General features: G+C 47.9%; 1 protein-coding gene across 1 annotated transcript; it reads left to right on the plus strand.

Annotated features, from left to right (window-relative positions):
* Nucleotides 1-8,197: 8,197 nt before the first annotated feature.
* On the plus strand, nt 8,198-26,354 carry mpp3a (MAGUK p55 scaffold protein 3a; the record flags this gene model as incomplete). Its single annotated transcript, XM_079745895.1, is given in 21 exon segments — nt 8,198-8,234; nt 8,887-9,005; nt 9,901-9,978; nt 11,704-11,784; nt 11,992-12,129; nt 12,900-12,981; nt 14,580-14,665; nt 14,833-14,907; nt 15,363-15,446; nt 15,448-15,560; nt 16,889-16,953; nt 18,410-18,430; nt 19,501-19,520; nt 19,522-19,543; nt 21,245-21,310; nt 22,099-22,254; nt 22,789-22,869; nt 23,201-23,294; nt 25,117-25,225; nt 25,729-25,857; nt 26,175-26,354. Coding segments are annotated over 21 exon segments (1,836 nt in total).
* Nucleotides 26,355-26,888: the final 534 nt, after the last annotated feature.

Genomic DNA, 26,888 nt, shown 5'->3' on the forward strand with positions numbered 1-26,888 from the left:
CATCACATTTTTTAAGAAAACGTGCCGCATAATCAAGGATTTTTGGCCGCAACAATCACAAAAAAACGCCGCATTTTCTGGAGGGACTGTCTATGGGTGGGTTTGTTGTGTAACTATGTATGTTGTGGGTTTGTTTTCCCCTGCTTCTGTTTTCCTCTCCATGTCCTTTTTTAGAACTACAAATATGGCCGTTCTGGAGCTCCTGCTGCTTTAATTGGTGGATGCTGCTAACCAATCAGGAGTCAGCTGCCTGGTTGAAAGACTTGTAGGTTCCACCTGTGCTCTCTCTCACTCTCCGACTTGCCTTCCTGATAGCGTTAGCTTAGCATGTCTCATTTGTATGTTTTTTGCCAGCTGCCCAAATGTGTTTTCTCCAATCAATGTACATTTACATTTTGTTTTCGTTTTTTCACCAATCTTCTCAGAAATTCCACCCTTTCTTTTATGAAATGAGCCAAAGCTGGGATTCAAGTTTAGAAGAATAAACCGGACAGGGAGATTTTGTCCTATTCTGGCAATATTATTATCTCGTTCTTGCAATCTTTTTTCTATCCTTCTTTGTCAAAAATGTCTGTATTTTTTCATTCTGTATTTCCCTTTCATATCTCATTTTTCTTGTTCTCTTCATCTTTTTCTTTTTTTTTTACGATATTTCAATTTTCTTTTACTCTTTATATCAAGACGCCTTTTCAATGAAGGCAATTTCACATGAATAAGAAAATATATTCAACACATGCTCTTGAATTATTTTCTCTTACCACACAATCACGATTATCAATCAAGCAGACCCACAGAGCTCAACCCAGGGGTGTGACCTGGGACCTATGACCTTTGGGGGTCAAAGAGGTTCTCTCTCTGTACAACCAAACAAAATGCACATCTTAGTGGGGTGGGACTGGGGCAGCCTTCTCCCCCCCCCTCCCACCCCCTCCCAGGGGGGGAGTCACACATGCTGCTGGAGCAGAATCAGACAAAGAGCCATGACAAGGGTTTGCAGTAATTAATGGCAGCGTGCTCACACCGGCCCCACCTGTCCCAACGCCGTCCTACACATTCACACAAGAACAACCTGCAGCAGCCTTTATTAAAGCAGCATGACACTGAATAATATGCGATCTCTCCGTCATCATCTGTCAACATATGGGAAATATAATCATTGAATTTGTAAAAGAGGAGGAGATTATCCTCACGAGATGGAAAGTGTGTCCTCTATGTTTTAATAAGAACTAGGTTGAGTTTGTAAAAGATTATGCGATCACCATCATGGAATGAAAAGTGTCTCTTCTACGTTTTAACAATAACCATCCCGTACCTAATCTTCTCTACTTCTATTCCGGGGCCATGTCTTAAGGTGTCTCATGACGGTTTTCATATCGTTTTCTCAACGACCTAACCCAAGCCCTTCTCTGCGTCAACCTCTAGATTCACTCATGTACGCGGAACTCAAAAGGTCCCCCCCCAAAAAAAAAATCTAAAATGAAGAAAAGGATTATCCTCACCCCGGGGAGAGAACCGGCGTGCCCGCGGATCAACCTAAACATGGGTGTGTGTCCCCTACCCCCTGGCTGACCCTAGGGGGCGGTTCCCCGGTACAAAGGCAGACGGGCAGAAACATCCCAATTACCATTTGAATGACACGGAGGGGTCGGGTGGGAGGTGGGGGCTCCAGGAGGGGAGGACAAAGAAGGAAACAGCCGCTGGCAAGCCAGAGCTACCGAGGGCTCCATCCCCTGCCTCCGTAGCACCAGAGAGGAAGCTGCCTCCCCAGCCTCCGTAGCACCAGAGAGGAGGCATGCTGGAGGCTGCCTCCCTCACCTTAGACCATGCTCTCTCCTCTTTTTATTTAAAAAAGAGGCTGGTTCGTCCTGTTCGGTTTGGTGATGGGGGGAAGGGTATTGTGGCCATGACAGAGCAATGAAAGATACACTTTTCAAAGAAATGTCTTCCAATCAATACAAAATGTATGTTTTAGTGTCAAAGACAGGAGAGAGAGAGAGAGAAAGGGAGGGAAAGAGATAGAGAGGGGAGAGAGAGTGAGAAGGAGGGAGAGATAGAGAAAAGGTGTGAGAGATAGGGAGAGAAGGAGAGAGAGGGGCAAACAGAGAGGGAGAGAGAGAGAGAGCGAGGATGAGAAGGAGAGAGGGAGAGAGAGAGAGAGACAGGGAACATGTCAAAGAGGAGGAGTCAATGGAATAAAGGGAGGGGCCGAGACAGGAGGGCAGCAGAGCGGCAACGAGCACATAGAGCACGAGAGAGAGTGAGAGAGAGGGAGAGAGAGTGAGAGAGAGAGCGAGAGCGAGCGAGAGACACACACAGTAGCCAGATCCCCCATGAAGGCAGCAGAGAGGAGGAGGAGGAGGAGGAGCTGGAAGAATCAGAGCGATAGACACAGCCAGGAGGGGAATCACTCACACACCCTCTCTCTCTCTCTCTCTCCCTCTCTCTCTCTCTCTCTCACACACACACACACCTACACACACACACACACGCACACACACACACACACACACACACACCCACACACACACATACTTGAGGAGCGAGAATAACACGCGTGGAAGAGGAGGGAGACGGAAAGAGAGAGAAGGTAAGGTGGCGATGGCTGTTGCATCCATTCCTCTAACGTTGCTGTTGTTCTCTCTCTGGCTCTCGCTCTCTTCTCTCGCTCAAGACATTCTCTCTCTCTCTCTCTCTCTCTCTCTAGCTGTCTCGCTGTGTGTGTGCATCCGCTGTATGTGTGTGTGTGTGTGTGTGTGTGTGTGTTTGTCTCGCTGTGTGTGTGTGCGTGTGTGTGTGCGTCTGGTGTGAAGGCGCTGGGGGAGAGATGGTCAGCCGTGAGCCGCGGGCGCTGCACTCCCACCCGTTCTCTGGCTAGCAACGCAGCGCGTATAGGAAGAGCAGAGAGAGAGAGCGCCGGGGCACTGCAGAGAGACAGAGGGAGGAGAGGATGGAGGAGAGGAGGGGAGAGGCTGAGGAAGGAAGGGAAGGAGGGAGGGAGGGAGGGAGGGAGGGAGGGAGGGGGAAGGAGGCAGACATCGCAGGTTTCTACGATGACAGACACGGGCAGAAATAGCGGAGAAATCCCTCCGGATTGACATCGGGAATGACTCAATGTTTTGGTGTGTGTGTGTGTGTGTGTGTGTGTGTGTGTGTGTGTGTGTGTGTGTGTGTGTGTGTGTGTGTGTGTGTGTGTGTGTGAGCTGACAGCCTTGAGTATCATTTGTTGTGTCAAAGTGAGAGGAAATCTCATTGAAGTCATCAGTCATATATTATAACTACAGTCAACAGTAGTCGGTTTAGATATTATTGGAGACAAGACAACAATAAAAAAAAAATGCATTTGCTTGCATCAGAAAGCATTTGCTTGATCAGCAAGCGTTTACAAAAAAACATGTAGAGATTTGCTCACACACATACAGACGCAGACGCCTAAAAACACCCATTGATGCTTGCATGCAAACAAACAATCATTGTTACTTGCAAATACACATATGAAGGTAATTGCATGCGTACACACACAGGTACTTGCATATACACACACCAAGAGTTATTTGCACACACATGTACACACACATACACACATACTGGTACTTGCACACACTCACATGCACACATGTATATGCGTGCGTGTGTGTGCTCAGTGTGCATGTTTGTTTGTGTTTGTGTGCTTGTGTGTGTGTGTAACACATGTTGGATGTGATCCAGACATGCTTAGTGCTGACAGCTCAGTAAAACAACACTGGATTATGTGATGTGTCACACATTGATCCAGGGGCAAGGATGAAGTTTCACCCCAGTCTATACACACACACACAGACACACACACACACGCACAGTCATACACACACAGACACACAAATATGTGTTTGTTTTTATGTGTGCGTACCTGTGTGTGTACGTCTGTGTCCATGTTTTTCGGTGCATGCGTGTCTGTGTTTATGTCTTTATGTGTGCGCATGAGCGTGTGAGTTTCTTATGTGTATGAGAGTTTGTGTGTGTGTGTGTGTGTTTACGTGTTCGCATGTGTTTCATGTGCTTGACGTATGTGTGTGTGTGTGTGTGTGTGTGTGTGTGATGATAACAACAGCAGTAACAGTGTATCAGCAGCGCTAGCGGTGGCACTGGCCTTTAAAGAGCAGTGCTGCAGGATTACCCCAATCCTCCCGGGATTAGGAGGCATCGCCGGGCACGCGGCGGCCGTCTGTTCAGGGCATCTTGGAGCGCTCCGGCGTCACCAGGGAAGAGCAGCTCTGGGGTGGGCAGCGAGGAACAGTCCCTGTACACCACTGGTCACTTACATCACATGGGCTCTGAGTATCTCATCACAATGACGATGTATGAAGCGGTTCTGTGTTTATTTGGGCGTGTGTGTGTGTTTGTGTGTGCGTGTGTGTGTTTGTGTGTGTGTGCTTGTGTTTGTTTGTGTGTGTGTGTGTGTGTGTGTGTGTGTATGGGTGTGTAATTTTTTGTGTGTGAGTGCATATGTGTGTGTGTGTGTGTGTATGTGTGCGCGTGTGTATGGGTGTGTGCTTTTTTGTGTGTGAGTGCATATGTGTGTGTGTGTTTGTGTGTGTGTGTGTGCGTGTGTTTGTTTGTGTTTGTGTGTGTGTGTTAATGGGTGTGTGCTTTTTTGTGTGTGAGTGCATATGTGTGTGTGTGAGTGTGTGTGTGAGTGTGTGTGTGTGTTAATGGGTGTGTGTTTTTTTGTGTGTGAGTGCATATGTGTGTGTGTGAGTGTGTGTGTGTGTGTGTGTGTGTGTGTGTGTGTGTGTGTGTGTGTGTGTGTGTGTGTGTGTGTCAGTGATTGGTGATAAATCACTGTCAAACTAAACGCTAAAGCTGCTGTAGGTGAGATTCGAGATTAAAGACAGAGATCAAAAAAGAGCAAGATTGTGAAACTAAACAGCCAAAAAACGTTCCTCCCTCCCTCCGTACATTTCTCTCCCAAGTGTCTGGGATTGACAGACCAGATGGATTCCCGGAATCAATCACAGAAGAGAGGCCCTGATTGGTCAGAAATGAGCCTAGAGCCTAGAGTTGTCTGAAATCTAAACTGGCCCAAACAGATGCAGGCGCCGTCCAATCAGAAGAGTTATCCTCACAGCACCACAGCTACACATTGCTTTGCGTTTTTTCTGGCAAGTTACACTCAAATAATAGCCCTTAAATCGTACCACCTTTATGTGGGGTAAGAAAGTAAAATTTGAATAATTTAAATAGTAGATAAACTTGAATGGATAATGTCATATTATTAATAATTAAATGTATTGTAAGACATGATACAGAAATACTGGGATGAATCAATAATAATATCAATTTGCATATGAAAACAGTAACTTACCAGTAATCAAAATCCAAGTGATGGCTTATAAATACGAGCATAGACTGGTATGTCAAACACAAAAAATACATGCACATAGTTGGACAGACTTTCACCGGAATTTTTTAAGAAGATGGGCACTCTTTCACAGGTAGTTTTGCTGGAAGATGGGTAGTCTTTCGCTGTTAGTTTTGCTAAAAGATGGGCAGTCTTTCACTGGTTGTTTTGCTAGAAGATGGGCACTCTTTCACAGGCAGTTTTGCTCAAAGTTGGGTAGACTCTCGCTAATAGTTTTGCTAGAAGATGGGCAGTCTTTGTCTGTTAGTTTTGTTAGAAGATGGGCAGTCTTTTGCCAGTGGTCTTTTTGCCGGTCGACACTACAGTGTTGGAGCTCACTGAACGGTATTCTGCAGTTTAACTAATGCGTAGGGGTGAATGCCAGGTTACGCAGGCTACTATCTTATCGGCTTGCTCTCCCCGCAACGACATCATATTGGCGTAATCCCTGGCTCATACGTTAATAAACAGATTTGAATCAAAACACGTCATTTAACACTGAGATAAACCAGGACCGGTCTATTTGTGGATCTGTGATGGCCGACCAGCGTCACCGATGTCCCCGGGTCAGTAAGAGATTCAGCTTTTTGTGAGAATCATCCCTTTTGGAGGAGTTGCGTGCGCAGATGTTTAGCTAGCTCAGCAACTTCTCACGCTTGTTTTTGCTCGACTCGCCTCGTTTGGCTTCGGTATGCGTTGCGGTTTCTGCTCATTGGGAGATTATTAAGAGACGAGAAGCAGTTGTCTAACTAGGACTAGGAATGTCTCATTTGTGGAAATGAATTCATTATGTTGACGTGTCTATGACTAGCATAGGTCAAGCATCTTCCATACTTAAAATACTGAAGCAGATTGCTGCAACCCTATTGTATTATGTATCATTACCTTCCCAGAACCACACAGACATGACCTGCACTGGGAGTAGTGTATGGGCTTAACCTTTCTGAAACAGTATCAAATCCACCATGAGCTCTCCTCAAAGCCCTACCGTCATCATGGCTCTCACCGTTGACCTCACTGTTGACCTCACCTTTGACTTCATCAACTGGCTGTAATAGGGTGACCAGACCTCCCCCATTTTCCGGTAACAGTTCCCGTTTCTGGTGGCCTGTCCCCGGCTTGAGCTGTCCCCGGAAATGTCCCCTTTTGAAAAGTTAAATATGATTCTGGAAATATATGCATATACTTTTTAAATGGCTCATGAAAATAAATAGTTGTTGGCAAGTAGTCTCGTGTTCCTGATAGGCTGGTACACAAACTTGCTCTGTCAACCTTATGCCATAAACAGGCTTGACAGATCATTAACGGTGGGCTTTCACTATAAATACGATTCCCTACTCCAGTACCCTACTTTGGCTTGCTTTGGCAACACATAAAGATGTCTCTTCAGTCATTCCAGAAATATTTACAGCATTTATTTGGTTGATAGATGGACCGCCAAACTACAAATGTGGCCGTTTTTCAAGGTTGTATGCTCTATGCAGATCAGGTTTTCCTGCTTCTTTTTCTCTCTGCTTCCTCACTGCTTCCTCTCTGCTTCCTCTCTGCTTCCTCTCTGCTTCCTCACTGCTTCCTCACTGCTTCCTCTATTTTATGGCGAATATCAGTGGGTTGAATACTGTTAGCCATAGCTGATTTCATAGGATAGGGTCTGAGTTCTGGTTTGGTTAAAACCAAGGGCCACTGAGACCAGCATTTTCCAAGACATTAACATTTTATCCACCGTTTATTTCATCCTGTCTCTCAAGAGATGAGTGGGTTCTGATGTGAGGCAAAGTCACGAGGGTAAATGGCTAGCCGGTCGATAGTGGGGTATGAGGGTTTCGATAATTACCATAAGTGCAGTTCAATGCTATACATCCCTTAGCAGGTATTTATGGAGATTATGTGGGGTGTTTTGTGCAGACTTTATGTTTAAGTATTGAGTTTATTTGTGTAGTTTGAGTAGAGTTTCACAGTTTGTCATCCTGATTGCAAATGCAGAAAACTGTGAATGCTGTTTCTTCTTCTGCTTTTATATTAGATATTTTTATACGTATACTGTATGTATATATATATATATACAAACATGTATATGTACAGTACGTACATATCTATACATCTCTATATATGCCAGGGATTGAAAGCACATCTACACTGACAGATCAATGACAACAAATCAAAATACTTTCATCCTCTTCTATCTTGTCACCTCCTATCCTCTCGTGTATAGATATATTTATATATATTCTCTCTCTCTCTCTCTCTCTCTCTCTCTCTGTCTCTTTCTGTCTTTGTGAATTATTCATAAGAATATTTCTGTTTGCTTCAAAGTTAGCATCCCTAATGAGGCTGCTTTAAAGCGACGTTAGGACAGAATAATGACGGCCTCACCCGGAACAGGCAGCAGAGAATGCAGCGTATTAGCGTTAGATCCTATCCTGCAGTCTCCTGTTTTTATGGTCAGATAAATAAGAGACTCAGATGGGTGCCTTCGCTTTGCAAAGTCACTGTACTTCAGTTTATTGACGTAGATCCAACTTCATAGGCATGACCTTTGAGTTACTGCACACTAATTGTGTTGCAAAGAGTACTATGTGGCTGGGTTTTTCCATTTTTAGTGGTTTAACAAACATAATGATGTACGTCATTTTATTATTCTAATGCTACCCATAGGCGAACTGATCATTGTGATTCATTGTTTCAGACACACACACACGCACGCACGCACACACACACACACACACAAAATTCTAATTGAGGACATTTTGCTTATTGTTTTTGTCCCTCTCCCTCTCTCCCTCTCCCTCTCTCCCTCCAGAACTTTCCTCTCAGTGACTCATGAAAGAAGCCATGCCGGTCCTGACGGCAGGAGCAGGTGAGACTCATCGTTATTCAGACACTAATAAACACCGTGCTGAGTGGAGGTGCTGACCTCCATCTGCTCAGGGAAACAAAGATTAACGCCTCAACACCCGGACATCAACTTACCTCCCTCCTCCCTTCCCCTCTCCTCCCTCCCCTCCTCCCCTCCTCCCCTCCTCTCCTGTTCGCCCCTCTCCTTTTCTCTGCCAATCCCCCTCTCTTCTCCTCCTCTCCCCTCTCCTCCCCTCCCCTACGCGCCTCCCTTCCCCTACTCCCCTCTTCTCTGCCATTCCTCTCTCTTCCTCCCCCTCCATACCCTCCTCCCCTGTTCTCCCCTCTCCTCTCCTTTTCTCTGCTGCTCCTCCTTCTTCTCCTCCCCTCCCTTTTCTCTTCCTCTCCTCCTCTCCTCTACTTCCCCCCGACCCCTCCTCCTCATCCTCTCCTATCCTCCAACACCTCCTCCTCCTCCTCTCCTCCAACAACTCCTCCTCCTCCTCTCCTCCAACACCTCTTCCTCTCCTCCATCATGACCTCCTCTCCTCCAACTCCTCCTCCTCCTCTCCTCCATCACCTCTCCTCCTCCTCCTCTCCTCCATCGCCTCTCCATCACCTCCTCCTCCTCCTCTCCTCCACCTCCTCCTCCTCTCCTCCACCCCCTCCCCCAGGGCTCCACGAGACCCTGGCTCTGCTGACCTCCCAGCTGCGGCCGGACGCCAACCATCAGGAGGACATGGTCTTCCTCCAGAATGTCTTCAGCGAGAAGAGTCTGGGCTACCTCATGAAGGTGTGTCGCTGGGGAGAGCCCCCCCTTCAGGGTAGGATACCTCATGGAGGCGTGTCGCTGGGGAGAGCCCCCCCTTCAGGGTAGGATACCTCATGGAGGCGTGTCGCTGGGGAGAGCCCCCCCTTCAGGGTAGGATACCTCATGGAGGCGTGTCTCTGGGGAGAGCCCAGGCTTCACGTTTATCGTCCCAAGCCTCAGTAATTTCACAGCTTCAACTGTATGCGGTGAAGTTAGAAGGGGGGGGGGGATGTCATAAGCAGCTCGTTGGGGACTGGAGAACTCTCTAGTTCTGGGTAGAGGTCTCGCGGTCCAGCAGTCCATGTACGGATCCTCCTTCTGGACGTGGAGGGTCTGATAGTGGGGAGGTGGGAGGTTAGATAGTAGGTAGATGGAGGGTTTGACAGTGGGGAGGTTGAGGGTTAGATTATGGGGAGATGGAGGGTTGGATTGTGGGGAGATCGAGGGTTAGATAGTGGGGAGATCGAGGATTAGATAGTAGGGATTTAGGTTCGGGTTTAATGCAGAGATTACATGCTTGAGTTTCAGGCTTGCCGTAACATGTCAGTGACTCAACTTTCCAAAACTACTTTTTTCACCCTCAAGGTCAAATGATAATTCAACGCGACGATAAGCATTCATGCCCTCTCTAATCACACCCACCGCAGTGTGACGAGGTCACTTGAACAAACAGAATAGCAGCAGGCAGTGGCTTCTGCTTCACCACAGGCTATCCTAGTGCAGGGAAGCTCATTTTAAATTGAGGCACGAATCACGACGGGAACCCCGGTTCTCTCGAATGTAGATCGCGGGGGGGCGCCGCAATAGAGAGCGAGCCCCGGGTCGATGCCTGGCTCCTGGGTAGCGGTAGGCTGACGGTAGGCTGGCTGTGTTGCAGATCCACGAGAAGCTCCGTCAGTATGAGAAGCAAAGCCCGTCCCCCGTCCTGCACAGCGCCGCCATCCTGGCCGAGGACGTGAGTTGAACAGACGAATGCACACACACACACACACACACACACACACACACACACACAAGCACACACACACACTCACACACACAAGCACACACACATACACACACAAGCACACACACATACGCACACAGACACACACACACTCACACACACAAGCACACACACACACTCACACACACAAGCACACACACATACGCACATACACACACACACTCACACACACAAGCACACACACACACAAGCACACACACACAAGCACACACACATACGCACACAGACACACACACACACACACACACATACAAGCACACAAACACACATACACACACACACACACACACACACACTCACACACACAAGCACACACACATGCGCACAGAGACACACATACACACCCACACACGCATACAAACTAGTGTATGTGCACACACACTCACACAGACACATACACATAAAAACTTGTGCATGTACACACACAAACACACACATACATACTACCGTGCTTGCACACTCACACAAGTAGGCACACACACACGCAGAGAAACTAAGGTGTGCGCAAACATGCAGAAAACACAAACCATAACCCACTTTTTTACAAATACAAGCGAACACACAAAAACAAATACACGTAGATGGCTGCACACACACACACACACACACACAAACACACACACAAACACAAAGACAACTGAGTAGGTCGTGCCGCAGTCATTCTGAAGGCACTGGCAGGGGTGGGGTTAGGGGATGTTAATGTTGTGAACGTGGAGACTGCAAGACTCAGAGAACACTCAGACGCCACATCCTCTCTCTCTCTCTCTCTCTCTCTCTCTCTCTCTCTCTCTTTATATCACTACTCAACACACCCTTTTTCTCTCTCTCTCTCCTCAACACACCCTATCTCTCTTTTTCTCCCCAACACTCCCTTTTTCTCTCTCTCTCTCTCCTAAACACCCTTTCTCTCTCTCAATCTCTCTCTCTCTCTCTTTATATCACTACTCAACACACCCTTTTTCTCTCTCTTTCTCCTCAACACACCCTATCTCTCTTTTTTTCTCCCCAACACTCCCTTTTTCTCTCTCTCTCTCCTAAACACCCTTTCTCTCTCTCAATCGCTCTCTCTCTCTCTTTATATCAATCCTCAACACACCCTTTTTCTCTCTCTCTCTCCTCAACACACCCTATTTCTCTCTTTTTCTCCCCAACACTCCCTTTTTCTCTCTCTCTCTCTCTCCTAAACACCCTATCTCTCTCTCAATCTCCCTCTCTCTGTCTTTATATCAATCCTCAACACACCCTCCCTATCTCTCTCTCTTTCTTTCTTGTTCTCTTTCGTTCTCTCTCTCTCTCTCTTTGGATTGGGGTATGTGTGTGTGTGTGTGTGTGTGTGTGTGTGTGTGTGTGTGTGTGTGTGTATGTTTGTGTGTGTGTGTGTGTGTGTTTGTTTGTGTGCGTTGTTCGCATTGCCTTCTGATGTATTGAATCAGCAGTATTTCTCTTTTGCAGAGTTGATGTATTTTATTCAAATGTGACCTGTACTGAACATGTTGGCTGCATTCCCAAACCCTTCATTAAGATACTAAACATTGAATTACATACATAAATAACATATTTAATTGCATATATATATACACATATTTAACTATAGTTAAATCAACAGAGGCTATACATGGTATCAACTAAGTGGCCCCAACATTAATGGCGTGTGTGCTGCATTCTGATTGGCAGGTGGCTGAAGAGCTTCAAAGTGGACCAATGAGCAGCGAGGAGAAGGAGCTCCTGCATCTGCTGACGTCGCCACATCTTAAGGCAAAGAATCCACAATATTGGTGTTATTCATCACAAACCGTGCGGACCCGCACGCATGCACAGATGTTGTAATCACAGGGATTAGCGCTCGGAGGGTCAGCGCTGCTAAATACAGATCCTGGCAGGCGTCTCGCTCTGGGCCGGGTCCGTGTCCGCTGGCTGCAGCGTTCTCACCCTGCCCTCTACTGCGCTCTGGCCCCCCATCAGGCGGTCCTCTCGGTGCACGACACGGTGGCCCAGAAGAACTTCGACCCGGTGCTGCCCCCGATGCCGGACGACTTTGAGGACGAGCTGGAGGAGGAGTCGGTGAAGATAGTGCGGCTGGTGAAGAACAAGGAGCCCCTGGTGAGTGGCCGAGGAGACCCCGTTGGCGGGCTCTACCGTTTGGGGTCGTGGAGATGCACCAAGAATTCAGTCACGCCTGATGTGACATGTGAGTGTTAAAGGTGCTCTATGTCATAATCATAAACTCCTGCTCATGACTGCCCCCTCTGGCTGGAAGTGAACTGCGGCCCTATAGAGCCATGGAGTAATACAAACTAAACAATACAACTAATAATACAATCTCACTTCATTCAAACGGGATGAAGCTAGCTCTAAAGCTAGAGCTTGTGCATTGAAAGCTATGGAGTAATACAAGCTAACTACACAATGCGACTAATAGTACAATCAAATTTTTATACAATTACAAGCTGTTCAAATATTGGCAATTCGGGATTTATGAATGTAAAATCCGACACTCAGTCCCTTAAACAATCATCCGCATTGACCACCAGTATGCAATTTCTCTGTTGGGCTAACAGGAATATTGATTAAATATTCAGGAAATGCCTCCGTTTCATTTTATGAATGATCCCTGGATCGTTCTTTATCAACAAGGATACCTATAATCAGTCAAGATACCATCACTGGAAGTGGCTTTGTAGTTTGAATATCATACCACTCAAATGCATTTTGCATGTATTTCACTCTTCCTGATCTGGCCGTAAACATGCACCTGATAGGGAGCTGCCAGACAGAAGGTCACAGTGTTCCAGCGCATGGAAAACACCATGTAAGCAGGTCCGGTCTGCTATCTGCTCTCTACCATCTGTGAACTGTGTTTCTTCTTGCAGGGGGCCACCATCAGACGCGACGATGCCACCGGCTCTGTAATCGTGGCTCGCATCATGAGAGGGGGCGCCGCTGACCGAAGTGGTACTGTCATCACGCCTGTCTGTCTGCCTGCCGATGAGACTATGATCACATCTGTCTCTCTGTCTGGTTGTCTGACTGGCTGTCAGTGTGCATTTGAAACTCTATATGCGATATATCTGCCTCTATCTGCTGATACATCTGTCTCTGTCTGTCTCTACCTGCTAATATGTCTGCCTCTATCTGTCTCTCTCTGCCTATATCTGTCTCTATCTATCGATCTGTCTCTATCTGTCTCAATCTATCTCTATATGTCGCTATCTGTCTATCGTTCTTTATCTGCGTCCTCTTTCTAACTTCCCATCTTCCGCTATGCCTTTTTCCTGTTGCACTACCGTCCGAGTTCTATTGGCTGATGCTTATCTGGAGCGGCACTGGGACAATATATTCCTCTCGCACGCTCGCAAAACCGACGCGAGGCATAATAGATGGGTGCTGACCTTAAAAACCGATCTATATACAGCGTATATAATATAAAACCACAGCATGGGGAAGCTAAAACTGTGTGCCCCACCAGCGACGACAAGATGAAGGCGTCCTGGGATGAGACTCAGAGCAGCTGCTGATGCCGGAGCCGAGAAGGAGAGCGAACCGGGACCCGGCAGAGATGCTCATGATGGATAGCCTTTTGAAAACCGCAGCAGTTCTGCTTTGCACCCTAGAGACTCAGTCACACATCATCTAATTCCAGTGCCACGTAGCCCATGAGAGAAGGTGTGACAGTATGTGTGTCTCTAAGAGCACCTATTCCCCGGGCCACACTAAGTTGAGAAAGTTAGTCGTAACATCCATTCATCATGTAGGGCTTGTTCCTGTTTTCCGTGCAGCCAGTTGGAAGACCTGAAGTATTGATGAGGGAACAAAGCTTAACAAATGACCGAAACCTGTACACGCCTGCCTGCGGATTTGAGTTTGCTGCGACGCCTGGTGTATGTGTTGAAAGTTGTGGTTTCTTACCTGTGGCTGGGAGGGAGCAGAGCAGAGAAGCGGGCCGATCGATCGACCAGATCCCCTGGTCTGTTGGGTTTCATGGTTCGGGCTGAAGTCTGAACAGATCGCTGTTCTGCAGAACAGTGCGCCCTCTGGGGCCCGGGAAACGTCCGCATCTGAGACCCATTTGTCCGATAATTTGATGTGTGGAGGACAGGGAAACCCTGTATCATGTGGGGACCGCATCCGGCAGAGCCACAACACGTCTCTACGGGAGGGGTTTGAATCGTATGGACGTCCATGTCAGTTATTTTAGCACCAGCATTTGCATTGTTGGATCCACAACATCTGGATTTTCAACATTCATGGATTTATAAAATGCACGGGTTCACAACATTAATGTTTTCACAACAATAATGAATTAAAAACATTCATGGATGCCCAACAATAATGAATTCATAACATTCATATATTCAAAACCTTCATAGATGCCCGACACTGATGAATTCATAACACTCATGGATTCAACACATTCATGGATTCACAGCCTTCATGGATTCTCAACGTGTATAGATTAAAACGAGAAACTCAAGTCTAAAACAGTGCTGCCCATCATGACGTGGACGTGAATGTAGTTCTCTAACAGGGGATTGTGTTCCTCCCTCCCCCAGGCCTGGTCCACGTAGGAGATGAGCTCAGAGAGGTGAACGGGGTCTCCATAATCCACAAGAAGCCTGACGAGATCAGCCAACTGCTGGTAGGATGAACCACTGTTCAAGCACCCGTTTGACACGTACTTTATAAAACAAGCGAATACCTTGTTTTACCAAAAACTCTGCTTGACTCTAGTGTCACCAGGACAACTCAAATCAGACGAAAATGAGGCAAACTAAAAGCTTGTTGTCTCTGTCGTTTATGTTCTAGTCCCAGTCCCAAGGCTCCATCACCCTGAAGATAATCCCCGCCATTAAGGAGGAGGACCGACTGAGGGAGAGCAAGGTGAGTGTCTGAACCGCAACTTTCTACTTACCTGCCATACTCGCAAGGACGGGAGGGGGGCTTCCTCCAGGCTCTCCTCCACAACAAAAAAGATTTGTAAGAGAGAGGGTAAATCAAAGCTTAAATAAATGGTAATAGGACTTACCGCTTTTCTTCGAGTGGCTACTCAAAGCGCTTTACAATACTGCCTAAAATTCAACCATTCATACACACATTCACACACTGACGGCGGCGTCAACCATGCAAGGCGACAGCCAGCTCGTCTGGAGCAGATGGGGTGAGGTGCCTTGCTCAGGGACACCTCGACGTTCCCAAACACAAGCCGGGGATCGAACTAGCAACCTTCCGGTTGCCAGCCCAACCCGCTTGACCTCCTGAGCCACATGCCGCCCCACGTCTACCTGAACGTCCCTGTTCACCGTCCCCCCCCCTCCCTCCTGGTCGTCCGCCCGCAGGTGTACATGAGGGCCCTGTTCGACTACATCCCCCTGGAGGACAAGGCCACGCCCTGCCAGGAGGCGGGACTTCCCTTCAAGCGGGGGGGACATCCTGCAGGTGGTGACCCAGGACGACCCCACCTGGTGGCAGGCCAAGCGGGTCGGGGACAGCAACCTGCGGGCCGGCCTCATCCCGTCCAAACACTTCCAGGAGAGGTGAGAGCGAGGCCCCAGAGCCGGGAGGAGTCCTGGGACGGGGCAGTCTGCGGGTGGATCTCAGGGAGGTGTCACAGTGTCCATGAGCTCACTGTTTCAGCATTCGAAAACGAAGGGATTTTAAAAAAATGCGTTTTGGGTGGACAGATCTAGGATTGATGGGGGCGTGTTGTCCCCATTGTTACGCCCCATGCCAACTTCATGAGACTTTTTTTGGCCATCTCGAACATTTTCAAGTCAATTCCAATCTGTTTGGTCAGAATCTGTTGAGACACTCTCTCTATCTCACAGGTTCAATCACACAATGGTGATTGAGCCTGTGGCCCTTATATTTGCAGTATAATGAATGTTACGAAATAGGTTTCAGTGGGGAGGCTGTTTGTATCTGAGGGAAATGTGACCATAATCGTCAAAGGTGTCGCAGAAAGAAAACGAAATGGCAATCTTTGAGATGGCCACTTTAACGCTAACCCACCCAATCATCTCATATCCTCCTGATTCCCACCCCCAGCCTTGGACCATGCTAAGGATTGCACATAATGCAATTAAACCCTACGAAGAATGGAAACACAAGCAAACCATGAAAGGGGGTGCATAAGCCAATCCTTTAAGCCAAGCCTGTGCCAATATAATAATTCATCCAGCGTTGATCTATCATAATCCACACGATCCACGTCCCGTGGGATCCACCGGGGGGGGGGGGGGAGTCAGCTGTGATTAAATAAATGTACAGGAGCGGTCGGTGTCGACTCAGGACAAACAATTGAACAGGCCCTCCAACGCCGAGTTGAGTCGGTGAATGTGTTTTATACCGCGCTGAGATGTATCGGAGTGGCCCCCACCAAGTCAAGTGGCCCCTTGTTTGCTGAAACACAGACAGACCGATCGTCATGGAAACAGCTCAAAGCGCTGGAAATACCGAACGGTTATTTGGGTCCGGCGCATAAATAGATCAGCTGGATGAAAATAATACCGTCAGTTTTAAGGACACAGAGAAAAAAAAAGCGTCTGCAAAACAAACGGCTGCGGAAAGAAGTTATTTATAATTGGATGGCTTAGAATACTGTTAGTCTCCCGACCTTTAAAGCTTATCGCTGTTCAGTTTCCTGCTACTTTACTCTTTATGTTTCTTCTTATATTTGGCATCTGAATCTATATCTACATTTGATATCGGTCCCTTCAGTCTCTTTGAGTTAATACCTATACTCTCTTTCTCTCTAATTAACATCCCATTAAATACTTTCTACAGCTTCTGTATTCTCACCTGATTCTTCTTCCTCTGTTCCCTTTGCCTCTCTCTGGATCTCCTGCTTGTCGTTGCTCCCCAGACGACTGGCCTACAGGATTAAAATGGGCACACTCCCCAACGCAAAATCTCCCCAAAACCCTATCTGTAAGTTGGACTCTTCTGTGATTCAGTGTTCCTGTCCCCCACCTCATCACGAACATCAATTATTCAGCGTATATAATATTATACATTTATGATTCAGCATGAATTATCGTACACCATTCTTTTCACTTTGAGTTATCAACCCAAAGGCACAATGTAGGCCTAGAGCCTTACTCCGTTGATGGAGAACCACGCGATGTAGGCCTCAAGCTGTCCTCTGTCGACGGGTAAACACATGATGTCGGCCTAGAGCCTTAATTGTAGGCCGGGTAATTAAAGGAACGGGTAATTGTAATTCTTTACACGTTCTCCCAGCCTAGTCTAGCTCTCGGCTTTCATTCACCTTTTTTGGCTGCGATGTCTCATCGGCATCAGTATTCCTGGTCCATCGCACATGATGAAACCGACGCGTTGGGTGTGATGAGGCATTTGTGTGTGTGTGTGTGCGTGTGTGTGCGCAAACAGTAAACAGCAACAGAGGATGCGAAATAAATCTCTCTGGTGGTGTGCCGTCCATCTGGCCAGCGCGGCTGTTGTGAACGCAGCTTACACAAGGCCAGACATCGACACAACAAGCGATGATTAAGCCAGCGAAGGGGCTTAGCCGACATAAAGGTCATGGTAAACATACACGCCCAGGCACGCGATGCACAACGGCGCCATCGCCATTCCACTTCCATTCACTGGAAGTAGCCAGGTTGGTTTTTATGAGCGCTCGCTCGTCGGGGCGTATTAAATCAACGCAATCCCATTATCTCGAAACTACGCGGAGACAGCTAGGGATAAGCAGGACCAGCCTAGCTAGCTAGCTATCGCCGCGGGGAACCGCTGCCTGTGTCACGACTCGCTGCGTGCCTGGCCCAGCCATCCCCGCTCTCCCTTCTCTCCTTTAATTATCTCTGATCTCCGACCGGGGATGCCACCGTTCAGATTGCTGCCGCATCATCCTCCTCCTGCTGTGAGCCAGCTGACACGTTCGCTATCAAGTTCAGTAGCTAATTAGTTTTTAGCTCGCTGACACTTTTGCTAGCTGTCAAAAATGGGAGGTAGTGTATCGAGCTACAAGGACATGCCACAGCCACAGTACTAACAGAGGAGGCACAGCTGAGATACATCTATCCAGATGTCTCCAGATAGCAGCCCTCTGTCCAACTTTGATGGAACACGGGCTTAATGCAGACCTGTGGACTGACACGGCTGAAAATGAGTTTTCGATCAATCTCCTTTGGGGGACGGTGAGAAGCAACGCAGGCCCACGTTCCGCCCCTCTGTATGAATTTCTGAGAGGTGGAAAGAGCTGAGCAAAATATGAAAATAAAAAGTTTATTTTTTAAATCTTTACTCTTTATTTGTGGAGAAAGCACCTCTCCATTTAACATTGCCGGCTATGGATGTGAATACTTGTTTGACAATTCTTATACTCTTTCTCTTCATCTCCTTTCTGAATATCTCACATCAGATGACCAAGGATGCGATAAAGGTGGGTCCTCAAAACACACACACACACACACACACACACACACACACACACACACACACACACACACACACACACACACGCACACGCGCACGGGGAATACACGGAACACATACATGTTAATTGCGTGAGTGTGTTTGTGTGCTGCATGCAATTCCATTTAGTTCTTCCTTCCCTTTATCAATGTGTGTGTTTGTGTGCGTGTGTACAACCTGAGTACTTTGTGTCCTCATGTATACTCCAGTATACTCTCCTAAATATAGTTTCATTTCCTTGCATCATCACAATCCCCCCCCCCCCCCCCCCCCCCCCCCCCCCTTCTCATCCTCTGCCCTGCAGTGTGTGGTTCGACTAAATTATTCTCAGGCTTCTGCAGGCTCTTGCTCTTCCATACAGTGCTCTGATACGTTGGAGCGCTGGGCTTGTGTGTGAGAGGCAGCTGGCAGTAGCCCGTACTCCCGGGGACAGGATGTGCACACGTGTTTAGAGGAGACCATAGAGGACCCCAGACACACACAGAGGAGCTCCTCTCTTCCTCCCCCACCCTGCTCCTCTCCTCTCCCAAGCTCCCTTCTACTCCTCTCTCTTCTCCTCCCCTCTCCTTGGCTGTCGCTCCTCCCTCCGTGTCTCTCTTGGTCCTCCTCTCTCAAGCTCTCTGCATCTCGTCCTCTCTCCTCCCCATCCCTCTCCTCCTCCTCCTCTCTCCTCCTCCTCCTCCTCCCACTCACCTCCTCATCCTCATCCCTCTCCTCCTGCGAACAACGATTTTGTTGCTGATGTCTGAATCCTCCATCGTGGTTGCCATGGCAAAGCTGTGTGACCTCAGAGTGACCTCTACTTATGGAAATCCATTAAAAATCTCCCAGCTGGCCTGCTGTCCCCATCCTGATTGCCGCTGCTCTCGGCTTGCCCCCTGCTCCATCTCCCCGCCCTACCTCTCCTTTGCATAAACATAAACACCACCCCCCCGCCCCATCCTCTCTCTCCCACGCCTTTTGTTCCTCTACTCTTCTCAGGTCTCTCGCCCTGTGCTCACCCCATATATTTTGTGCCCCCCCCCCGCCTCCCTGCAGAGGACTGTGACTGTGAGGGCTATTTCAATGGGACAGTACATAGGTGAGAGCGTGCACCGCCTTCTCCACCTCCTCCTCCTCCTCCCGCCAACCCCCCCCGCTCGCTCCTCTGTGCGCTGGTTTGTCGCTTGGCCGTGCGTGCGTGCGTGCGTGCTTGCTCCTGGGCCGGGGATGAATTTGCTGCAATTAAGTGGGAAGGGGGTTTCCGATCCCTTGCTGAGGAGGTAAACAGTGTGTCCAGGGAAGGAGGAGGGGGGGGGGGGGGGGGGGGGGGGGGGGGGGGGGGGGGGGGGGGGGGGGGGGGGGGGGGGGGGGGGGGGGGGGGGTAGCTGAAGGTGCCCGGATGAGAAGATCTCATTCTGGATCTCCTTCCCCTTAAAGCAGCGATGAGGAAAGCGCCTCAATGTCTGTAGAGCTCTGATATGTTTTCTGCATGAGCTTCAGGGTTTTTACGATCAAGGGGGTTGTTGCTCCTCTGTGAAGCTCCTTCCAGACTGTGGCTTTGATGACGGCCCTACATGCATACACTGCGCTTGGCCTACGTGTGAAACAGATGGTTCCACTCGTGTCAGACGAGACCAGAATAGATCCACCGTGACTGGAATACGTGTGGGTGGCGTGGCCTCTTGTCTGAACGGGGCTGGTAAACTGATCTGCCTCACCACATGCCATTAACTCATTCCTATATCGCCATCCTCCACGTGCCAGCTTCATGTTTGGTACTGAAATCAGCTGAGAGAATAGGGTGATTCTAGTGGTAAACACAGTAGACATGGCAGCACACGGGCTAGGAGAGCATTGTGCTCCCGTTGATTGAGCAGGCTGAACACCAAGCCATCACACATGCGGATGATGCATGAAATCCAATCACGCAGTTCAAAAGATGTCACCCCTTCATCTTGAAACCTTCCTGTCTCCTCACGTCCACCTCACGCCCCCCCCCCCCCCCCCCCCCCATATGCTGCTCCTCATCTCAGAAAGACGGCTTGGCTATCGCTCAGGCTCCGGGAGCAATCTCACCGCAGTCCCTCGCTAATGAGCATCCGGAACCGCCTGGAAGAACGTCAGCCCTGTGCCGGTTATAGTCTCTGAATCAGGAGGGGGACTGCGGTGGGAAATTCCAGGTTTGGAAAAAAGTGACAGAATAAGCCTTCCTCCGTTATTTTTGGGCTGACCATCTGGTTCAGCTGGAGGTCAGGAACCCAGAACCCAGAGCGAATTTGGAATCCAGCTCGGGCCTGTCAAACATGGAGAGTAACTTGGTGTTGGGAGGCGGGGGGGGGGGACGCTTGCTTGCTTCCTGCATATGGAGTGTTCCACTTCCTGCAAAGAACCCTATATGTAGGTATATATGTATAACTATCCATATTTATTTTTGCAGTGCAGTCACTAGCAGTGAGCACACAGCTGCAGACCATTGGCACTGCTTTAAGCACCGTGTTCCGCCAACGCCCTAATAAGAGTGTTTTGATCCTTCTACTCCCTCTGCCGTGTCTGTCTGCTGCTGCCCCGCACGCTGCTGTGGCCAGTGTCCCCCCCGTCCCAACCCGTCCCAACCCCCCCTACACCCATCACCCCACCCCAACACCCACCGGGGTTCTCGCTTTGGTTCGGACGCATTGCACACTCGACCAGGCACGTTTGAAGCTTGTCTCCCTCCCTCCCTCCCTCCCTCCCTCCCTCCCCTCTCCCTTTGTGTGGAGGCGTGGCTGTCTGGGTTGTGATGCTCTAACGTCGGTTATAGTCTCTCCTAAGTGTAAACCAGTGGCGCCCTCCTGTGGCCAGGTGTTTTCCTGGGAATTTTACTCAGGTACAGTTCCCGGCTTCTTCCCCTCAGACATACCGCCGACAGGTGGGACAGACGGACAGGCCTGCTCCCGGGAAACGAATACGCTCCGGTGTATTTCATCCAATGGGGATGACAGTTTCATCCAATGGGATGACAGCTTCATCCAATAGGATAACGGCTTAATCCAATAGGATGACAGCTTCATCTGATGGGAGGCTGGTTTCCCCGGAGACCAGGCTGTGTCGTTTGTCCTGGTGCGGTCCTGCGGCCTCTCACTCTGTACAGCATGCTCGTGTTTAAACCGGATCTCTCACATGACGGGCGTCTCCATGGCCACGGAGCCGTGGAGCCGCCGGTTCAGGAACCTTTATTGTTCTTTAGAAGACGAACAAAGTGCGCACTCACAGAAACAAACTATACCCACTTCCTCGTCAGCACCAAAGCTGGATGTGTGCCGCATGTGGTCAGAGCTGAATTGACACATGGGACTTTGCAAAGTTAATCCCGCCGATAAATCGGGCGATGGACATGTTGTCGTCAAACATGCACGTACGTCCTACTCTGTCCTCACAGGCGCAACGTACATTTAGAACCAGTCGCTCACCGCTCACTGAGCAAACACTCATGCAACGCCGGGTGACGGCACCATGTTTGGTTGGCATGACAACGACAACATAAAAACAGATCTGTAACTGTACTGCTAACACCTCTATCTGGGCATGAGTAAAGCCACTATAGTAACTACCCGTGTCCGGCGGAGACCCTGACCTCTGCTCCCGCCCTCTCCCCCGCCCCCCGCCCCCGCCCAGCTGGCCTCAGGAGGAGCTTCCGTCTGAGTCGGAAGGACCGACAGGGCTCGTCTGGCGAGGGATCCGAGGCGGGAGACGCGGACTACCTGACCTACGAAGAGGTCTCGCGCTACCAGCAGCGAGGCCATGAGAGGCCCCGCCTGGTGGTGCTCATAGGTAGGCAGACCAGTGGATGCGTCTCTTGTGAGAGCATGTTGTACAATGCAAGTATTACCTCAGGGGTGTTTGTGATGCCTGAAATCATACTGACCTCTAGTGGTAGGTAGCATGTATTGCACTCAATTACGCCTTTATATGGAGGATTTCTTAATACAATTGCTTTTCCCCCAGATTAATAATACCGGTTACGTTTTACAATAAGGGTACATTATTTAACCATCAATTAACATAGGTTAATGCAGTGATAAGCATGATCTGACAGGTACTTACAATTTTGCTTATTGACTAGTAGTCATTTACGAATGATTTTCATGTTAACTAATGATGTCTATGTTAACTAGGGTAATGGTGTTAACTAATGTATTAATGTATCCATTCTTTATTAGAGTTAGCGTTAACCCTAACTATGCCAATTCTATATAATAATCCTCATTAATGCACCCTTATTGAAGTGTGTTACCATTTGCCGTCATTTATTTCTTACCTGACAGTCATTTTTTTCGTCCACGTCTCATAATGTGTTTGCCAAAGGTTCCCTGGGAGCACGAATCAACGAGCTGAAACAGAAGGTGATCGCAGAGAACCCGCATCGCTACGCCGTGGCCGTCCCGCGTGAGTCTCAAACACATCAATCAACGCAACCATGTCTGTAACACATAGACGTAACCCCCCCCCCCCCCCTCCCCCATGTTACAGCAGTTCTGTAACATTATTATATAGCAAGGCCATTCTGTTGCATGTACCTGTAACATGGTGTAGGAGCCAACTCCTTTGTTTTCATATTCAGCATTGTGTGAATGCGTGTGTGTGTGTGTGTGTGTGTGTGTGTGTGTGTGTGTGTGTGTGTGTGTGTGTGTCCTCTTTGATACAGTACTTACTAGTGTGCGCTAGTGTTACACGTTCTCGCACACACACATCATGACACTACTGTGTGTTCCCACAGACACGACCAGACCCAAGAAACCACAGGAGAAAGAAGGGGTCGAATACCACTTTGTGGCCAAGCAGCAGTTCGACGCCGATGTGTTGAACAACAAGTGGGTTTGCACTGATTTGAATGGTCTGACAGTTGTGGTAATGGTCTGCCAGTGATTGTATTGCAGTGGCGAAGCTAGACCTTTTTTGGGTGGCCTCAAGCCCACCCAAAACTTGCCTTAACCCACCCTATCGTTTCGTCCTCAAATCTAATATTCTACCGTTTTTTTTTACACAAGCAATGAGAGGATGGATGCTGTACACTAATGAAAGTGAAATCAAGCACAACCTTCCTGCAGGAGTCTCTAACCTCTGATTGGTGGTTGGGCGTCTCCTGTTTGACAAAACCAAAAATGCAGCAGGAGCGTACCTAACATAGTTTCTGCTGTTTTGTCTGTCAAAGAGGCTAGCTAGTCTTTATCAGAAAATCCACGATTTCCAGCTGTGTTATAACATGACCTGGTAATAATAATAATAATAATTTTAAAACCTTGACATAATCTGTCAGATGTCTATTAGATGACAGTTGACCACAAGGCAATTCTATCTATGCCTCTTCTTGAATTGCTTCACGTTTTAGTCGGCAGAGCCTTGTAATGCTGCGTAGCATGATAAGCATGATAAGGTGCAAGGAGCAGAAAAAGTTGACATGGGTGCTAATTTGGCATGAGCAGCAGAGGGGACTTAGTGTCTTGTTTATTTATTTATTTATTTATTTATTTTAATAAGTTACTTATTTTATTTTATTTTAAATAAACATAATACCAAGGGTCAGAAGTTTTACAAGAATTTTGATCCTACAAAGTCATGACAGAGGGACTTGGTGTCTTTATTCATGCTTGAAAGATGAACATATATATATTTTTTGAAAGGGAATAAGCTGATGAAGCTGACAATTGACCAATGTTTACTGTTTAAAAATATTTTAAATTAAATGCAAACCCCAGGGAATCATTTGCTCTTGTTTCTCTGTTTTGAGATTGACACAGACTTAGCAGTCTTATTTAAATGTTACAAATTGAGTTAATAAACTGAAGTTGGAAATAGTTTTAAGTTGTTGCAGATGTTATCTCCGCTAATTTTATTAATCTAAATAAATAAGTATTAGCAGGTTCTCTATAGTAGGCTATTTAAATTCAGGGAGGGCGTGAAAAAATGTCTGTCTCCTAGGGGGGGAATGACAGAAAATAATTGAGAACCACTGGTCTAGAACATGTTGTACTTGTTGATTAGCTCACGTTGTTATGGCAATGAAAACGCCCTCAGCTGATAAAGTAATGATAAAAATATATTTTTTTGAACTGAAAATTAGCACCCTTTTTTTTTTGCATCAGAACAACAAGATTTTTTGGCATCAGAAGTTTTATAAAAGTGTATGGGTCCCTGAAAGTGAGACAACATAGTTTAGTGCTCCCGAAATAGTAGTATGTTTCTCATATTATTAATCTAGTACATGTTGCACCAATGTGTTTCAGTAACATATTCAGGAAAATATGGTCATTTTTGAGTGAAACTTACACAAAGGAAATTTAATTTGCCTCAAATTTGTTATTACAGTTCACATCCATTGATTATTTCTTCATCCAAACAGTCTTTTTTCCTTTCATCACTTTAGTGGTTCAGAACTGCATTATTTAGCTGACACTGCCAGCTATTGTCTTAGACATACAACAGCATAGTAACTAAGAAAATAAAGGTTGTGAAAAAAAAAATCTTGGACAGGAATTTTTATATACTTCATATACCCCTGTGGCTTCCTGGGGTTGAGCCCCCCAAAGTCAGAACCTAGAATCGCCCCTGTTGTATTGGTCTGCCAGTTGTCTTGTGATGGCTGAATCTTTAATTAATCTATCTAATCAGTATGGCTCTTTCTAATTTCCCCAGGTTTATTGAGCACGGGGAATACAAAGAGAACCAGTATGGCACCAGTATAGAGGCAATCCGCTCAGTGCAGGCCAAGAACAAGATGTGCTTGGTGGACGTTCAACCAGAGGTAGGTTATAGGCAGAATACTGCGGTTTTTCTACATTAGTTATAGCGTAGAAAAACTCCTATTTAGCTGTAATAATGACGACTATGCTGACCCATCTGCCTCCAGCGAGGCAGATGTTGAGGAAATATTTAATATTTTTCGGTTGAAACACATTGTACGTAAATAGTTAAACATTTTTGGTTATCAAAATTGTACAGCCATGTTATTATGAGTGGAAACTTGCAGGGTTCCCTGATCAATCAACACTGATTTCTATCATTAGCCCTACAACACTGACCTTCTGTTAGGAAAGATCTAAAAACTAAGCGGATAAACCTTTAATGTAGGCCTGACTAAAGAAGGACAAATCCGACGGTGATGGAGACTTGGGGGGATCGTTTTTAATCTTCAAAAAAATTATAGTTATACAGTCACCACAATTGTTAAGAACCGTAATGGCTGCTGTGAACAGGCATCATGGTTTCCGGATGTTCTCGTCCTCCAATCTGTACCCTTCTCCTCAGGCGCTGAGGAGGCTGCGCACAGCCGAGTTCAAACCCTACATCATCTTTGTCAAGCCGCGCGTTCCTGAGAGCAGAAGGCGCCGCAGCGCCGCCACCTCACCAGCAGGGGGCGAGCACGCCCGTACTACAGTGAGTATGACAGAAAGAATAATCACACCAATCGCTCTGGTGTCAACTGTTGCTATTTGATATCGCTAGCCTCATATCATAATTGCCTAAGTCATATTTGAAGGTTCATCTTGTATTCAGCGTTAATGCCTGAGTCAAATAGATTTAGGGAGATAGTGATTATGAAATGTAAAAAGAACTGTGATTGGCTTAGGATACAGCCAATCAAGCACAGTGAATCAGCAGCGTTAGGAAAGTAGAGATATGTTAGATATCAGAACCTGGTCAAAATATAGTCCCCAACCGCCTTTCCCCCCCCCCCCCCCGGCCCACATCAGGACGAAGACCTGCAGGAGATGCGACAGTCGGCCATCCAGATCGACCAGCAGTACGGGCACCTGGTGGACCGGGTCCTGATCAAGGAGGACTCGGCCAGTGCCTGCTCCGAACTCCGAGGGATCCTGGAGCGGCTGGAGAGGGAGACGTTTTGGGTGCCCCTGGGCTGGGTGAGGACCTGAGGAGTCCCTATTTCCTGGGCCCCTCCCCCCTCCTCCATCTCCTCTAACCACCAACCCTGTTCCCCGGCGAAGCCAACACCACCCCCCCCCCCCCCCCCCCCCACCACCCTCCTCCGACCGTCTCCGGTCTGAGGAGTCAGTCGGAGTCTGGAGTCCTGGAGTGCGTCCTAAAGGGAGAACTCGAGGCAGAGAGACAGACGGACAGAGAACCCTGACAGACACACGGCTGTCTGACCTTACACAGAGGCTGTGAAGTAGCCCGCACAACAGAACAGAACAAGTCTCTGGCTCTGCTCCTGATTCAGGAGTCGGAAGTCGGTTGATGTATTTTTGTCTTTCAGAGACAATGCCACGGTGATTATTCAGATTCTTTCTTTCCTCTCGTTGCGCTGCACGTGTAACGAAGGTACAGAAGAGCTCCGCTGCAGTGAAGGGCCCCCAAAAGAGACCTCTTCATTCTCCAGGCCGCTCGTTGGACTTATCGCAGGAGGGTTGCAGGAGGGTTGAAGTCCACCACTATCCCCACGTCAAGTG

Source organism: Pollachius pollachius (assembly GCF_949987615.1).
Source record: "Pollachius pollachius genome assembly, chromosome: 11".
Classification (NCBI taxonomy): Eukaryota; Metazoa; Chordata; class Actinopteri; order Gadiformes; family Gadidae; genus Pollachius; species Pollachius pollachius.